Source organism: Gossypium hirsutum, chromosome D05 (genome assembly GCF_007990345.1).
Source record: "Gossypium hirsutum isolate 1008001.06 chromosome D05, Gossypium_hirsutum_v2.1, whole genome shotgun sequence".
Lineage (NCBI taxonomy): Eukaryota > Viridiplantae > Streptophyta > Magnoliopsida > Malvales > Malvaceae > Gossypium > Gossypium hirsutum.
Genome location: NC_053441.1, coordinates 9,060,386 through 9,077,914, shown reverse-complemented (window position 1 = coordinate 9,077,914; position 17,529 = coordinate 9,060,386). Strand labels below are relative to the sequence as shown.

General features: G+C 33.9%; 2 protein-coding genes and 1 non-coding gene across 5 annotated transcripts; 1 reads left to right on the top strand and 2 right to left on the bottom strand.

The window, feature by feature from the left end:
• Positions 1-2,035: 2,035 nt before the first annotated feature.
• On the bottom strand, positions 2,036-3,874 carry LOC107906279 (arp2/3 complex-activating protein rickA). 2 transcript variants are annotated; one of them, XM_016833236.2, is made up of 2 exons: positions 3,626-3,874; positions 2,036-3,471 (listed from the first exon to the last, which is right to left on the bottom strand). In XM_016833236.2, the coding sequence occupies exons 1-2, from the start codon at positions 3,677-3,679 to the stop codon at positions 2,731-2,733; spliced, it is 795 nt and encodes a 264-aa protein (XP_016688725.1). In that variant the 5' UTR covers positions 3,680-3,874; the 3' UTR covers positions 2,036-2,730. The 2 variants fall into 2 exon arrangements, with proteins under 2 accessions (XP_016688725.1, XP_040949501.1); XM_041093567.1 differs by having other exon boundaries at positions 3,622-3,868.
• Positions 3,875-12,131: 8,257 nt separating this feature from the next.
• Positions 12,132-14,173, bottom strand: LOC107906276 (shugoshin-1). Of its 2 annotated transcripts, XM_041093566.1 has the most exons (9): positions 13,706-14,168; positions 13,546-13,583; positions 13,332-13,440; positions 13,211-13,234; positions 13,047-13,115; positions 12,870-12,966; positions 12,718-12,778; positions 12,595-12,617; positions 12,132-12,498 (listed from the first exon to the last, which is right to left on the bottom strand). In XM_041093566.1, exons 1-9 carry the CDS (start codon positions 13,868-13,870, stop codon positions 12,344-12,346), a joined length of 741 nt encoding a protein of 246 aa, XP_040949500.1. In that variant the 5' UTR covers positions 13,871-14,168; the 3' UTR covers positions 12,132-12,343. The 2 variants fall into 2 exon arrangements, with proteins under 2 accessions (XP_040949500.1, XP_016688722.1); XM_016833233.2 differs by having other exon boundaries at positions 12,132-12,617; positions 13,706-14,173.
• Positions 14,174-16,755: 2,582 nt separating this feature from the next.
• On the top strand, positions 16,756-16,862 carry LOC121217996 (small nucleolar RNA R71). Its single transcript, XR_005914269.1, has one exon. It is a non-coding gene; the product is annotated as a small nucleolar RNA R71 (small nucleolar RNA).
• Positions 16,863-17,529: the final 667 nt, after the last annotated feature.

The window sequence follows — 17,529 nt, the reverse complement described above, 5'->3', positions numbered from 1 at the left end:
ATTGGATGAATAAACAATATAATTAATGACCTTATATGAGATGAAATACTCTCATCCCCCATTTTTGACATCTGAATGCTAAATAATATGTTCCTTGTATTAGGCCAAAAGAGTGGTTGAATAAGAGCCAGAAGGGCAAAAAAGGAGTTGGAGTGACCAAAAAGCCATACAAAGAAGAAACACGTAAACAGATATACATTACGTATTACATGCCATACAGTGTTTAAAGAGTGTTTGGGTTTCACTTGTCCACTCTACACGGACTCATCAGTTTAGAAGCTCAGCTGCAACTGCTGTTCCTTGTTGTTATTGTTAAAATAAAGAGGGGCGTATCTCTCCGATTACCACGTTTAGTTGGTGAAGGAGAAGATGAGATTCCAGAGCATGCGATGCGAGCTTCATCACCTCGTCTGAGCGGGTGAAGAACAAATAAGTTGTCCCATAAAGCCACTCACATCATTTATGAACACAACCCGGGTAGTAAATGGGTGAGCCGGTGTACCTCTGACTGTACGTATATTGGGGGAAAAATTAAACCAAGAGAAGCAAATTATTGGCATGGTGGTGGCGATGATTGAGGAATTCTGGGTATGGGTGTGAGTACTTTTCCTTGGTGAATAACATTAATGCCAAATGTGAAGAGGACTGATGTCTAACTCAGTCGGATGGCCTCATTTGTGCGTCAATTTCTCAACTAAAAAGCTGACAAATGATTCGTGCAAATTGCTTGCTGCCTGCCTATACCATTGAAAATCAGGAAAGGAATTGATGCTTTAAATTGTTTATTAAGTTTGCTTTTGATTTTTGTTTTTCAGGGAAGGGAAGCAGTGCACTAATTTCTTCAGCAGCTGAAAATTGTGTACTGGATGTGGAATCATTGCGTACTAATTATCAAATTTCTGGGGAACGAGTCTTGACCCAAAATTGACACGCAACAGAAAATCTAGAGACTTGTACTACTTATTCTTGGGCTGTGAATGTGATAACCTTTTATAGCCTCTACCCTACAAGTGTGTAGTAGTCCATATATAGAAGTAGAACAGGAAGCAAAGAATCTGAGTCAAAGCAAAGTGCGACTCATTGAAGGTGGGAAGAAGGTCTTTGGTCAAGTAAAACTGCTAGCGTTGTTCAGTTCCTAGCCAGTACTGTCTGCCGTGTGGACTGCAACACCTTCCTCACTGCCGCCTGGTCGCAGGAATATATTGCCCTAAAAAATCATGGCTTCTCCTGTTTGTTTTGCTCTCACGGATTTAACAACTGAAATGTATTGTTATCTGCCTCTGTTTTAGGCCTCGTCAGTAGTGATTGTAACACATAAAAAACCAATCTGCTTCTAGTAGTTTGCTTTGCTAAGTTCAGTGTTGATGATTTCTCTGAAGTGATCCATCCAGAATTTGAGCTGCTTTAATTTACCTGTTGATTTGTCAAGCTAGATTAGGAACAATTCCATTGCTTATGCGGGGGCTTAATCGATTAAATCCATCCATCCAGCTTCTAGAAACCATTTTTTTAATATTTTTATAATTACAATTTAAAAATAGTAAATACATTATTATGACCAATTTCTTGTTTTAATTATGCCAACCCCAGTAGACTTGACTTCACTCATGTGAACATGATTACAATATATACATTTTCAACTAATCACGAGTTGATGGACCTGAGCAGAGTTTTGAATTTTATAATTGGGCTTTGAGGCCCGCTAAAATGATTTCTGGTAGCCTTTCAATTTACTCCTGTGAATTTGCCATTTAATTTAGAGCAGAAGGCTCATTCAGGTTGCTTTTTTAACAAGTAATAGCGAATGGAAAATGTTTCCCAGATCCTTGCAATGTGGAGGGGCCTGGAAAGGGACAAACCATCATTAGTTTTGCTTTTAGATGAAATAGCAATAAACAAGTTTAAGTGGGAGCAGATAGATAAATAAAAGAAGCTTTAATGAATATATTAGCAATTGGAATAGAAATATATATATATCGAGAGAGAGAGAGACGAAACATAAGATGTAAACAATAATAATGATGATGCTTCCCTCAACCAAAAAAGAAAAAAAGAGTAATATAAATATGATCACACATCATTACACAAGTAGCAGATCCTGATTCTGATTTCGTGGGATCCACTCATCCGACAAGCAAGCCCCTTAAACCTTCTTGGTTGTTGGCCATACCCATCTTTCCCCATTTCAACAACTCCACACACCCAATCCCTTGTGCTTAAAAATCCTTCTATTTTTTAATCTAATCTCTTCCTTTCTCAAACACTCCACACTAAACAAACCAGCACAGCACACTTCTTAGTTAAGACTATATTATAGAAGCTAAAGTTATAACACTAGTACTGAATTTTCACATGCCACAACAATTGCTATTTTGGACAAATCAATTTCAAAGCTCCCTTTCACATCATGGAGCAAAAACCACATGTGAAGAAATCAAGGAAAATAATAAAGGGAGGAAAACAGGAGAGAAACAAAATTCTTCACCCTAAAAACATTGGCAAAAAGCCAAGAAACAAAGCTTTTCTTTTTGCTCTCTCCAAAGAGTTAAACTAGAAGTTGGATGATTGCTTCTGTGAAGCAAACCACTGTACAAAAATGCTGATATCAGTCATCTTTCCCTGATAGGCTGATTTTCTTCACCCTCACTAACCCTATAATTAAGAAGCTTAAAAATGGTAAATTTTATGGAATTAGTAGCACCATTCAGACTATCTTGTTTGTAGTCGCAGTCAATCGAGAACTAATCGTTGGTACTTGGTTTCTGCAGGAGAATCAGGGCCATCATAGAGACCCCTTTTCCTGTTTACTTTACCACAGGTGTTTAGAGAGTTGCAAGCGTTAATGCTGGGGAAGGTGTCTTGGTGGAGGAGTTGTGGGGGTGGTGGTGGTGAAGGAATGGTCACAGGTGGGATCTCAAATGACTCCAGTGGTGGTGGTGGGTGTCGCCATTGAGGCAGTGGTCCAGCTAAAAGAAGGGTTTGCAAGAGCGGGCCAGCTTTCATCACTGCCTGTAAAAGCTTTCCCTTTTCGGGCAATGGCTTATCAGGCACGAGCTCCATGGTTGTTTGTGGCATGGATTGAGGTGGTGGTCCTTGTGGTGGCAGTTGGGGTGGTTGAGTTGGGTCAAGAACAGGGGATGAAACGATGCTTCCCTCACAGTCAGATGATGAGAAGCCATTGTTGGAGTCTATTCCTTTTATGCGTTCATCCTCAACGCCAGAAACTCCAGAGAGAGGAGAAACTTGCTGTTTTTGTTGTTGCTGCTGCAGTTGATGAAGCAGGAGTTTCTCAAGAAAAAGTCTTTGGCATTTCTCCTGTGCTTCATCCCTCTCTCTTATTGCCTTGCTTAGCAACTCCTTGAGTTGAATTAATTGATCATCTCTCTTTCTTAGCTCTTCCTGAACTGCCATCCTTGTCTGTTCCAGCTCCATAGTCGTATAGAAAAGAGAATACCTAAGCTCTTCCATTGTCTGCGTAGTTAGAACACCCAATTTAGCCCAAAAGTCCCTTTTTTTTCTTGAAAATAAAAGAGAGAGCCCATTTTGTATAATCAAGTGGAAGAAAATTTCAAACAAAACCAAATGAAGCTGAAGGAAAGAAACAAGAAATGTGTGTGTTACCTACCTTTCCTTGACAGAAGTAAACCCAGCTAAGAAGAGGACCTCTCTGACTCTCCATGTCCTCAGAGATGGAAACCTCAGTAGAACTGAACTGAAAGTGAAAGTGATTTCTTTTGCTGTTCAAGTGTAAGAATTGAGAATAACAAGAGAATAAGAGAGGATAAACAAAGGTGGGGTTTATGAGTGGCTTCTCCCAGTCTTATAAGAAGGGGGCAGCAACAGCAACTGCTGTTTTCTTTTTCTTGCTGCCCCTTTTGCGGTTGCTTTTTATTTATTTATTAATTTTAATAACTAGGGGTTGGACAAAAGCAGAAAAGGCCAAAAGCCTACCAATTACCCAATTCTAATATCCTCTCCCATTGTTGGTCAGTTCTTTTGAAGTCACTCCAGTCCAGTTAAACCATGGCATGCACCCAAAGCCAAGTAGCGTGAACAATCATATATCCCCATCATATACGAGAAAAGCCAGTCCCCTCTTCCTCTCTATGCTTTTTACTGACAACTTGCCATTTTTAACTTTAACCAATAACACTTCATATATCTTTTGGTTCTATCACCATTTCCATGTCGCTTTTACTCTTTTAGCAACCTTACCTAGATGAATTTACCTTGGGGGGGGGGGAATCCACCGAATTTGTTACCTTAAAAATTGTATGAATGAAAGATTTGTTAATTTATCTTTACTTTTGAACCTTGATTTGACAAATCAGATTGAGAGCATGGGAGATTCTCTGTTTGGGGCTTCTGCCTTCCTTGATAAATTAAAAAAGGTTTGAGATAATACACACACTCTTGTACTAGCTTCTGAGATATACTAGTACATGGTCATGGAAAAATGCAATTTTGAATGTAGAGATTAAATGTAAAATATTGTTCCCTTAATTTGGGTGATTAAGTTGAGTTTTTTGAAATGATGAAGTAAATTATATGTTTTCTTGATTAGATTTTGAAAACCAAGAGTAAAGTCAATAAAAATCATTCTTTTTACCATGAGGGTAATTGTTTGACACGTGTAGAGATTATAAAATCTACCAAAGGTCAGAAGCAGTTGAATATAGTTAGAATAAGATGTAATGGCCCTTTGTTTAACATTACTCTTTTTGGTGTTTTGTTTTCAATTATATGTTTATAAATTCATTTATTTTATTAGTAAGTCATGGTAAATTAAATTTAGGAAATTGGAATGGATTTTTGTTTTATTGGCTTGAAATAAATAATCTGAGTTCTGAGTTGAGTTGGTAGCCAAGAAACTTTTTTTATTTTTTATTTTTTATTTTTGTAAATTCTAATCATATAGGCGAGTTATAGAAAGAAAAAAGAAACAAAAATCAGTGTGGCTTTATTAACAAACAAAGGAAAATGTTACATCTCCATGGAACTCGTTTTTGACTTAAACAATATTTGCATGTGCATATTTTCTTTTGGGGGGGGGAATAGATTACAATTTTTGGAAGACTATAAATGAAGACAATTCCTATCTTAAAATTTCTCTTTCTTCCTGTGTCTTTGTCCCTCAATCATGTTCATATACTTGGAGTCAATGGTTCATTGTTTCAATTGTCTATAAAAGGAGCTGGTAACCAAACTTTCTCACCAATATTTTCCCGAGAAAGCTAATGGACCCAATTTTGAACGATAAAAGTCGTCATTGTTGTAAAGTGGAAAGCCTTCCATTTGACTAATTCATGACCCTTTTGCCAGGAAACAAATTTAATTTTTTTTACAAAAAAAAGAAGAAAGGAAGTTGTAAGCTAGGGATAAGATAAGTTGTAGGTATTAGCATTTGAATTTCTTATAAACATGCCACTTGATAATGAGTTATTAATTGCAAAAACCAGTCGTAATCGGAGACACATGTTGGGTACAAAGTCTTAAAAGAGGATGCAACGTAAAGTAGTAAAAACAAGCCTTAAAATGGTTTTGCATTAAGTAAATAATTGAAGGAGGAGAAAAAAGAATGGTGAAAGAGAAAATCCAAGGGAGTAAAATCCAAATGAGAAGGGGTTAGGGAATAAAACGAGCGCCGCGGCTGCCTTTATGTCCCATCTAATGATCTAAAGGTGAGTGATTCTCTTTATGAATGGGCATTATTGGATGGTTTTTAACTTTATGAAAATCAACCTGCATATGTGGGCTTGCCCTAGGAAACGGCAAACTCAAGCATCAGACACAACAACACAATTCACGTACCACCTTTGCCTCCTTTGACACACAAATACTGTGTTTTTTGTGTGTGAATCATTACCCTTATTTCTTTTATTTCTCACTGATTCTGTCTTCCATTTTCTTAATTTTGGCCCTTAAGATTTACTTATTAATTATACGCTGATCAACTTGTATAGGATAGTAATTGATGATTTTTATTTTTTATTTTAAGAAAGAGAACTTGACTTATATAGTTATCTCTCTCTCTCTCTCTCTCTCTGTATACATTTTTAATTATTACAATATACTCTGTGTTACATTGGCTCAATACTCGATACATATACCTTAACTTTCAATCATGCATTAGCAAATATATAATTAATAAGTTGACTCCATATGCATGTAAAGTAGCTGGAAATTGATTATTTAGTGCTCCAACAGTTTTAACTTCTAACTGTACCCTTTTGGATGTGTCTAACAAAGGCTGATTCCAGAAAATGTCTTAGTTGCGTATTTGATTTGTATAGATTTAACACTAGACTTGATTGTAACTTCATTTAAAAAAAATGGATAAATAAAGTCAGCTAGCCCATTATTATTTTAACCTTTTTGTAAGGTAAACAACAATCACTGGGTTAAACTGGTATAGCTAGCCTTTGAGGTTTTCTTTAATATAGGAATCTATGATTTGCATTATTCTGATTTCATTTCAACATTCAAGCGAACAATGTTTAGTGGGGTTTAGATAGAAATCAAGTGGAGTTGAAAATGGAGCTTGTTTCTTGTGATGATTCATTATGCAAAAGGGAATCCCCTAAACACACACCAATTGCATAAATGTCTTCCCAAGTATCATTTTGCTTATGGCATGTGCTTTGTTATGAGATACCAATAATCATGATAGTCATAATTATTGTTTTAATAAACCGAATAAATTTGAAAGATATGGTTATATATCCTTAAATAAACCCTACCCCTTTAGTTGCTCCTAGGATATGTAAAAAAAGAGGTCTTACTCAAATACACAAAGAGGAGACCAGATTTATCATTATAGGATCACCTTTACCAACAGAATATGATGCTTTATACCATTATTAATTTTCATACACAATACTTACCATGTAATCTAATCTGGGGGCCCCATTTTTTTACACCATAGATATGCCATTCGCCCCCACAATATCGTCTTTGTTGTAGTGCCTAAACCAAAGCAAAAACATTTGGTCTGCCAAATTAGGGTTTCATTATCGATAATAATAAACTAAACCCGTATCATTGTATATAATAGCAAAACAAAGAAGCGTGCATTTCGCACAACCAAGGTGAGTATAAAGCTATAATGAACTCATCAAGGCCAAGGGTATGGTAGTTTGAAAAATGAATAACGAATTCCTTTTGGGACAGTTGAAGGAATCAATTATACGGAAAGTTAAGTTGTTAAAATATACGCTATTCCTTTGACCATCACTTTGTTAATCATCTTGTAAGTAACAAAAGGTTACTCATGTTTCTTTGACTGTCACTTTTTCAGGCATGTTTTTTGTACAACAAAATAAAACCTTCATCTTGGATTGTTCCAAGAGTGTGCAATAAGTTCCATCCCTTGTCATGCTGTGTTTTTTCATTTCAATTACTATTTACGTATGCTGGAGTTTCCAAGTATATTTGCAGATGCCCTGATTTATTGTTTTGGAAGTGTGACAACCAAAGTTCTGTTAACGTATGAAGCTGTTCGGCCTCAACCACCAAATCCAGTTGCTATATCTATCTTCCTACTAAAGCTCTGTATATTTGCATGTGACACTAGATTTTCTTCCATGCCAAAATATATGGAGAATTTATAATGAGTGTCATGGATAACTATGATTTAACATATTACCTACATTTTATTTTCATATCGAATCAATTTGATAGTATTTCACTGTAGCAACACCAACAAAAGAAAACTTGGAAATTTATATTTTAGAACCAAGATATTCGTCAACTCTTTTTTTCGATAATTTTATTTTTAAGTTTTAATTTAAAAAAAAATGTAATTTACACTTATTACTTTAAAGTATATATTACTAATACAAAATAAAGAGAGGAGAGTTTCATTACATCAAAAGGTGTGGAATATTAATGTATAATCATAAATTGATACTCTTATTAATTTTTAATTTTTAAATATCTTTGGTTTTTTAATGTGAGTTATGAAATTAAAAAAATTCCACCTATCAATGTATAAAATAACCATCCTTCCTGTGAATAGTCTGAAATGGATGATGGTGGTGTACCGAAGTGGGGTCTCAACGGCTACTACCTGTCGGGTGGGAGCCACAGGGGACATCATGGTTGCCAACCCTTTTGATTAAAACGTGTGGGGTCCCATTAGCCAAACAGGAAGATTGTAAATGAAACATGAATATAATAATATATAGGGGGATTGCATTTGCGATTTGCCCCTTTAATCTTTAGGTGGGTCGTCAATTCCATCTCAAATCATATCATTGCTCTGCATATTTGGAATCCCAAGTGGTCGTTATGCAAAAGCTATAAAGTAAAACCACCTCTCTAACCCAAGTTTATGTTGTAATTATTATGCCTATTTTACTCTCCTTTTACTTTTACTGTTAGTATAATTGCATTTTAACCAATTTTATTCAATCAAGTTGTTAAACAAATTTGAAATATAACACCTATTTCTTTTAGTAGAATTAAACAACTCTTTGGGCCTAATTTACGGCTTATTTTCTTAATAAAATTATCTTTAAAATTTGAACTTGAATTTTTTTTTAAATTTATGACTACTTGAATTCCGCGTGTTGGCTTGATGATCAAGGTATTCATCGCTTTAAATGTGATCTGAGTTCGAGTCGCGCTAAATCACGTTACTATTAGGACTTTGCCCTCCTCTTATAATTTACAAAAACAAAAAAATATGACTATTGCTCTCAATAATATTATCTCTAAAATTTAAACTTTAATTTTTTTTTATTTAGACATAAAATGTGACTTGCCACCCCATTAAAGGTGATAACTCATATTTTAATACGCCAACTGAATTTCCAAAAGTTATCTAGCTTCTGTTTTGTGTCAAGAAACATGTCTCCTTTTTCGTTGTGTGTTATATTTTATGGAACATGCTTAATTTCATTATTTCATATTTTGACTCTTGAGGAACATTTTCTTTAAAAGAAGGAGAAATTTGCTAGCAATACTTTATTTTAATCATAATAAAGAAACCTTAAAATATTTAACTTTTTATTTCAAATTTGATATCAACTTCCTTCACTTATATATTAATTTGTTAGTTGTTGACTTGCTTGGCTTGAGGTGAAAAATTTGTATGTTTGTAAATTTCATTGTGTAAGTCACATCGTTTTTGTTTTGATTATTTTAAAATTTTTTTTGTTAATTTAGTTATTTCAATCAATATAATTTTTTAAATTAGTCACTATCGTTTCACCTTTGAAAACCGAAAGTAAAATAAAAATAAAAATCTATCCTTAACATAGTTGTTTGAAAATCAAAAATTTTATAATCAGCTAACCATAAGTACAAAGGTGAATATGATAACTTAAAACCTGGATTCTGTGCATCATTGAAAATTAATGATACATAGTTGTGATTGATGAGGAGTTTAGTGTTGACATGATATTTAAAAATTAATTTGAGATTTTTCAGAAGATGTGATTTTTAAATTTAAAACTCGTAAAGATTGTCATGTTAATTTATGAATCAATTAAATATGTTCATTTTATTCGCACAGAGAGGATCTTCAAAAAGAACAAGAGATGGTGTTTTGGGAATTATCTAGGGTATTGTCAATTGTGAGATTTCTATAAAATTGTAAAATCAATCTATGTCTATTTAACACCTATCCGACCATGGTGTACTTGGGGGTTAGGCTGGGAGGATCGTATTCAGAAAACAAAATTGCAACCATTCTTCAAAAATTAAAAAAAAAACTTCAAAAATAAAAATAAAATAACAACTTATTAGAAAAACAAACTTAAATCAAAGTTTTGATATTTCACAAACTTATAAGGTTAGAATATCGGTGGTTTTTATATTATAAATAAAAAAAATATTTTGGATTAATTATAGAAAAGTCTTAGCCTTAATCAAAAGTAAAAAATAAAAAATCACATTAGCAATCTATTAGTGGATTAACATAATTTTTAACGATAATGAGTAATTTGAGCAATTATATTAATAAGAGTGACTAAATTGATAAAAAAAGTTAGAGAGCCAAAAAAATAATGTTATTTTAGAGTGATCTGTGATGTAATTTTGTAACATTCCACAGTAGGGTCTAGAAGTTTAGGCTTGGCGAACCTAGTTTTGGCGAGCTAGTGTACACCTGTAAGGTTGGCGAGTTGGAGTTCACCACGAGACATGGTGAGTTGGTGTTTGGTAGAAGGCTGGACGAGCTGGTATTCGCCAGAAGACTAAGCAAACTGTAATCACCAGTAGACCTGACGAGCTGGGGGTTCGCCAGTGCGCCTGGTGAGCGGTAGCCACTGTGTTGGGCTGAAAGTCAAAAGTAAGAGTAGCATAGTAGAGTTATACCAGAATTAGGAAGTCAACTCATATTACAACACCATTCATGCACGTAACTATATCCTACTTCATATATTTGTTATTCTCTTGAATTCTTCATCGAAATCAATTGAAACCAAATTAGAGATTTAAACCTAAATGATTAAGTTTTAGCTCGATTGTCATTGATATTGTTGCCAGTGTAAGACGTGGGTTTGAGTGCGTTGAATCACATTATTCTCCTATTTAAGGTTTAGAGAGGGGCTATTAGTAGTTCGTTCTACTTCTAGTATAAAAAATAATAAATATAATAACAACCTATAATGAGATTAATATTTAAAAAAATTAAATCTAAATAACCTCCTCCCTTGTATAAAAAAAAGATAGAGAATTATTTAAAATTCCACTTATACTAGTTGATTCGTATTATCAAACAATGACAAGTGAAAATTAAGTCACGTAAAGTATTAAATATATCGAATTTCCAAAACAAGAGAAGTTGCAGAAATAACTTTTGTGAGGATTTATTTAAATTGATAGTATAATTTTTTAATTTCACAAGTAAATTTAAAAAATTATTATGTGTTTTATATAGTTATTTTCAGAGTTAATATTTGATACATTAATCACGTACTTTATTTTATTCTTAAGTAGTTTTAAAAAGAGTTCATACATTTTTTGTTTGTATATTTTACTATACATTTATAAGACACTTGTCAATCTCGAACTCTAAAAACATTACCAAATATTTTATTTAAGAAGTAAGCTTATAAAATTATCATGTATCTGTTTAAAAAAAAGTATTTTAATAAAATCTAAAAACTACGTATCCATGTTTTATTGGACACTTTCTCAAAATTCTATTCACAACATATTAAAATATTTTCTGAGATTTTATTTCAAAAAACAAGTCCGAACGGTCGGGTGAAGTGACGCGGTTTGGGTCTCAAAAGTCTAATTAAAACGACGGCCCATTTTGTCCCCTTACCTGAATGTCATTTCAAAGTAGCCTTAATTAACTAATATAATCATGAGGAATGGGAATGTGCAACGTGGTATGTTACTTTTATTTATTTTTGTTCTTCTCAATGGGCATATTTTTCAATTAATCTATGTTTAATTTCCACGGTTATATTGAATGGTAACATGGGGTTGCGTTCCATCGACAAAATTGGGATCCAAAAATGTTTAAAAAAAGAGAGAGAAAGGTGTGGGTCCCACACGGTTTTGTTATTATTCTATAATATCGTATCAAGTATTAGTTTGTGATGTAATGAGGATCACATGCCATACACAATTACGAATTTGGTAAATACCCACTTATAGTATATTTTTTAAATTAATATAAAGTAGTGCAACAAACATATAATATTTTATATGGTGTCTGTCCCATGTATAAAAATATGGATTAGTTAATTTTATAAAACATCATCCCTATTTTAGTATTTTATATAATTTATAAAGAAGCTAAACCATTTTTATTCTAAAGATTTCACTACTTTTAAAATAATTACACACTCCCACCAAAAATACTTGCACTTTATAAATAACTAAAATAATCATTCCTTATATTTTTTTTTATTCCACAATCACCTTTAAAATATTGTTATATATCTTTTTCTCTAAAATATTTTATTATACCTAATTATTACTTGCTATAAAAAATTCTAACATATTAAAGAATAAAGATTGAAGTAAAACCAAATTTCATTTGAACTTGATCTGATATAGAAAATGAAATAGATTGGAGCCAGAAGCATTTGAACAGAAGCCCAATGGAGAATGGGTTTCTAACTGGGCTAATCAAATCCAAAAATGGAGAAACACAAACAAATCCCAAATGGAGTGAAAAAGGATTGTCGGATCCTTGGAGAAATTGATTACAAAAACTTGCTTCAAAATGCCACATTTTGTTTCTTTTACAATCCTGCAGTCAACTAGATGTTTGGAATATCAACAACAGCATGTAGGGATAGATAGATTACGACAGAATTAAGTTCTACATAGGTTACAAGTATTAAATCAGAAGGATGAAGCGGTTGGTTGTTGATGTTCACTCATTTCTCCGCATTTTGATATTAAGTGGAACTTCCTTGTATGACTGCACTTTCTCGACTGCTTTGCGTAATGGTAATGGCCTTGCAGCGATCGAACTTCTGTTTTCAGCTCTTGGGTTACTACAAGCTTCTTCCATGCTAAGAGATGAAGCTGCTAATTCATGCATCGGAGTATCAGGTTGAGCGCCCACATAGTCGAGGTCATCAATCTCAAATAGATTCTCTGCCTCTTGGGATTTAAACCTACCTGTTCGACGTCTCAAACAACGCCTACATCGTATGAAGTAGAAAATGAGATTGATTAAGCAAAACTTGGTTTTCTATGTTTGAAGTAGGAACCTAATCCATCATGTGAATACTATTAGCTGACCTTTTATTTTCAGCCTTCTCTTTATCTCCACTTCTTCTGCTTGTGGTTGAAGGGCCCATAGCTACAATCCAACGGATTTTAGATTAAAATTAAAAATGCAAGTATTGGGAAATTTCAAGCCGATCGATCATCTAAGAATGCTAAAAGCTTACATTGACTTCTAGCATTGCGCCTTCTGTTGCGGGTACAAGCCTTGTCATCGTCCTCAGCAGCGTGGTCAGTATTTTGACCGTTGATATCCGCTTTCCCCTGCTCTCAAAAAAGGGTAAATTTCGTTAGAGCCTAAAATGGCTCAAATTCTAACAAATAATAGCAAGATTAAATTTCACCTTTCTTTCCAGGTTCTTAGCTTTAAGTAAAGCATCCTTGCATACAAGCTCATGTTGTAGCGCTTTCACCTGAAAAAGATTGAAACCCAATTATCCAGATTGAAATGAATAGGTTCAATACTCCTGCAAGTCATAAAGCAGTTTTTTTTTCCCAACAAATGTACCCGATCTCTCCCTAAATTAAGCTCCTGAAAAACCAGAAAAAGGAAATCAATACTAATAATATAGCAAGTAAACACTTGATAAATGAAATCATACTTGGAAAAATCAAGAGAGGCAACAGACCGCTAATATTTGACTATTGGATTGAGCAAGGTTCCAATTCTGTAGCTGTAATTTTTGCAAACTAGTTCTCAGATTCTGCAACTCAGTTCCACTTAGCTCAATAATCTTACTGTTAAATTAAAATGAAGGAAAACAAAAGTTTTCTACCAATCATTTAATGTCAGAAAACTGGGGAAAAAAACTTTAGGACTTGGTAGAACATAAAAAAGGATACTTTCTCTCCTCAACGAGTTCAATCAATGTCATCTTTTCCTGGTTCAAATGTAAACAACTCCATTAAAGAAAAAAGAAAAGAGTAACCCAAAGTTAAACGAACGTTACACAACGAGTAAAAAGAAGATAAAAAAGTAAACAAGACCCGGATAAGAAAATACCTTAATTAACTGATTAATGTAGTCTTCAGCAGCAGGGGGAATTTGTTGAGGCTTTTCCTCTTGGTTTGAAGGCTTTGGCTGTGACTGTGTATTGGTGATATCAGACAATCTCTTCCTCATTAAGCTCCCTAAAGATGATCTTTTCGCCATTCTTTCGCCCCCCATCCTGCAACCCAGAAACCCCTAAAACTCGCTATGTTAAACAAGACCAATTTAACGAAAAAAGGGCGTTTTAACCAGGAAGCGGGTCAACTTTATTCTCTAGAATGAAGAATAAAGATGCAAAATTTGAAGTCTAGTTTGAATGTGAGACAAAAGATTGGATTCCCAGAGAATAAGGGACAGATTAAATGAAACGAACGGAGAGGGAAATAAAGAGAAAAACAAAAGAAAAAGCAAAGAAGTAAAGGCAAAGTGGTTAAGTAAAAGAAGATACGATAGGCGGCATGAGAACTCTAACGGCTTACCAAAGCAAAGCGCCAAAAAGCCTAGAAAGGCTGTTTAGTGGCTCCCCATTCCTCCGAACCTAATTTTAAATTTCCGAACCTTATTCTCTTGCCTACTTTTCCACTAACAAAGACTTGAATCGAATGGCAATCAGGAGCACTGATGTTCTAAGTTTCTACGAGGTTAAATCAGAAGTTAATTATTTAATTTAATATTTATAATAATTAATTTTGGTTGTAGTTTAAGATTTCAAACATGGGTTAGTAGTTAAAAAATTGTCATTTTTTTTTGTAAATTTATTTTACTCTAATCCACATTTGTTATCATCCTAATTGTTGTGTATGTGGGGATCTAAATTTACTCTGTATTCTGTATTTTTCATTTTCATAATTAATCTATATTCAAGATTGATGGTCACTAAACCAACTATAATTACGACAAAAGCAATCGCATCTATCGAATAATAGTATAGCTATGGTGAGTAAGGAATATCGTATCCACGAGGACTAAAAGTACTAGTAATTACTGTTTTTCTATTATTTAGCCGATAAATTGATATGATTGTTTTTAATCTAAATTTACTAATCTAAATTAACTAAGAACGCGACAGAAAATGAAATAGGAAATAATCGAAGATACCAAAGAAAAAGACAATACCAAGGAAAGAATCCACCTAGACTTCACTTATTATTCTGAATCTGAATTAAACGATTTATTCACTTGTGTCTTAATCCGTAGAAATTCCTAAATTATGTTAATATCTCTTTCGAGAGTAAGAACAACTGACACTAGGTTGGTTAATTGAAATCTCTTTCTAATTAAAAACCCCTATTGTCGCATTAACTCGATCTATGGATTCCCCTATTAGATTTGACTCTAATCCGGTAGATTTATGTCATCCTATTTCTAAGATTGCATGCAACTCCACTCAATTATCCAAGCTCATTAGAGTAATTGTCATTGCAGGGGATTTAGCCTGGACTAGTAATCCCACTGTAAGGATGAGATTCGTGGGAGTGTGCTCTCTGAAATGGAAATGTGCTCACATGAATATGAATTAACGGACCATGATTTGTACACTAAAAGTGTACATCTGAAAATCCATCGAAATTTCTGAAAAATTCAACGGGATAAATATGAAAAATAATAAGGGTAATAGAAAACATGGAATTGAATTATTATTGGAAATATATTATAGAATTTAATACCCAGTTTGGATTGAACACGGGATTGAGTACAATCGTTCTGTGCCAAAGGATGAATTGACGGATAAGACCATAACTGGGTTATGGCATTACAAATGTAAAGGATGAATTGACGGCAAATTACCCAAGTAAACCGAGGTTCAGAATTTATTGCTGACTTTCGTGTTTACTATCTGTTTAGCTCTTATAAGCTTAAGTTCAGCCTTCGGGCTTCTGAAAATGATGTACTCATATCCGTAAGTTCTTCTTCGAAAGGTAAAATACCGGGAGTTATCTTGAATGGTAATATAATTATTTATATGATGCATTGAATTGGTAAGTATTTAAGTGAAAATATGCTACTGCTCATGAAAAAGTATTAATGTTTAAATTAAGTAATTTTCTTATGAAATGACTTATCATGTGATCAGTTCGGGAAAGGCTTTGGGTAAATGCACTAGCTTGTGACCATGGTTGAATGATATGTTTATGACCTGTGTGACATGCATATGGAACAAGCGTGGAAAGTAAAGAAATGCAAATGAAAATAAAGAAATTATCAAGAGTTAAAGTTATATAAAATCCTACTAAGCTTGGGATAATATGTTTAAGTGATACTGTGGATTTATTCACCTTGTAAGTTGATGAATATAACTTCATGGGTATTGTGGTATCAATATTGGGTTATCCTTGATTTGTATAGATTTCATATTTTAAAAGAACTAATATGATTAAAGACTACACGAGCTTACTAAGTATTCATTGCTTACGTATTTGTTTTTTTTATTTACCCTACAGATTATCGGAAGCTCGATTGGGTTGGAAACTTGTCGGAGATATATCACACTATCCATTAGTTTTATCGGTAATTTTGGATGATTTGATTCTAGTTATAATGGCATGTATAAGTTAATTTAGCCAACGTTGGCTCATTAATATTTTGATTTTGGTTGGTTTCAAATATGAATGCTAGATGAAATGAAATGTCTGGAAATAAATTTGTAAATTTTGGTAATGCTCTGTAACCTTGTTCTGGCAACGGATTCGAGTTAGGGGTGTTACATCCATGCTAGGACCGAAGGGTAAATATTCTGAATTATTTATTTCACCTCTATTAGCGTCGCATTGTATCACCGAATGTACCTGCACAGAAACACATAAACCATCAATTTTTTATTTAAAAGTTCTACTTGATTCGATAACATGGTGACCGCATCTAAGTTAAAAACACTGACTGCTTTTGTCGGCTTCGTCCTCACGACTTGCCATTGATAATTATTCAGTGACATCTCCTTTATAAACTCATAAGCATCTTCAGATGTTTTATTGTTCAAAGTACCACCGACTGCTACATCGATTAACTGCCTAATTGAGGGATTTAAACCGTTGTAGAAGGTTTGAACTTGTAGCCATAAAGGTAACCCATGGTGAAGGCACTTTCTCAATAAATCCTTATACCTCTCTCAAGCATCATATAGGGTCTCTAAGTCCATCCGTACGAAGGAAGAGATATCATTCATCAACTTAGCTGTCATAGCCAGTGGAAAGTAGATATGTCCATGGGCTGGGCGGCCCAGTTCGGCCCGAAATATGGGAGGGTTCGAGTAAAAATATAGGCCCGAAATATGAGATTGGACAAAAATGAGGCCCGTTTTCGGGCCTCAGGGAAAATTTTTTTGGCCACCACCGAATCACCGATCCACCTCCACCGTCAAGACCTCCACCGATCCACCTCCGGTCCTCTACCCAATTCCAGAATCAAACATTTAAGGGTTTGTTTATTCTCGAATCCCAACAAATTCGTATTTAAGGTAAACCGTTTGTTTATTCGTTCATGTTAAATTGTTCATAACTTTATATGAATTTTTATGTTAATTATTTTGATTTTTGGGTAATAATGTTTTCAAAGTTATGAATGGCCTAATCTCTGTAGGTCTAAACAAGACTGTTACTGTCAAAAGTATGACTGAATACCCATAAAGTGTTGTGCATTATAGTGGGAAGAAATTGAAAGTTGGGTTGCTTTCTGGTTTCTTCCATTTGTGTTAGGGTGATTTAACTGTATAATAAACTGCATGTACATTGGTGGTGCTGTGCCATATTTGTATGTACCCAATATCTGTATGTAACTTACAAACCTTGAAATTGAACAAGGATTTATTTAGTAACGAAAGTGGACAAAACGAGATGTGT

Excerpts from the sequence above, each read along its gene's own strand:
- LOC107906279 (XM_016833236.2), bottom strand. The coding sequence starts at position 3,679 with ATGGAGAGTCAGAGAGGTCCTCTTCTTAGCTGGGTTTACTTCTGTCAA. Across the intron at positions 3,472-3,625 it reads TTTACTTCTGTCAAGGAAAG|ACAATGGAAGAGCTTAGGTA; the intron begins GTAGGTAACACA and ends CTAACTACGCAG.
- LOC107906276 (XM_016833233.2), bottom strand. The coding sequence starts at position 13,870 with ATGGGGGGCGAAAGAATGGCGAAAAGATCATCTTTAGGGAGCTTAATG. Across the intron at positions 13,235-13,331 it reads CCAATAGTCAAATATTAGCG|GAGCTTAATTTAGGGAGAGA; the intron begins GTCTGTTGCCTC and ends CTGGTTTTTCAG. Across the intron at positions 12,779-12,869 it reads GCGCAATGCTAGAAGTCAAT|CTATGGGCCCTTCAACCACA; the intron begins GTAAGCTTTTAG and ends GTTGGATTGTAG.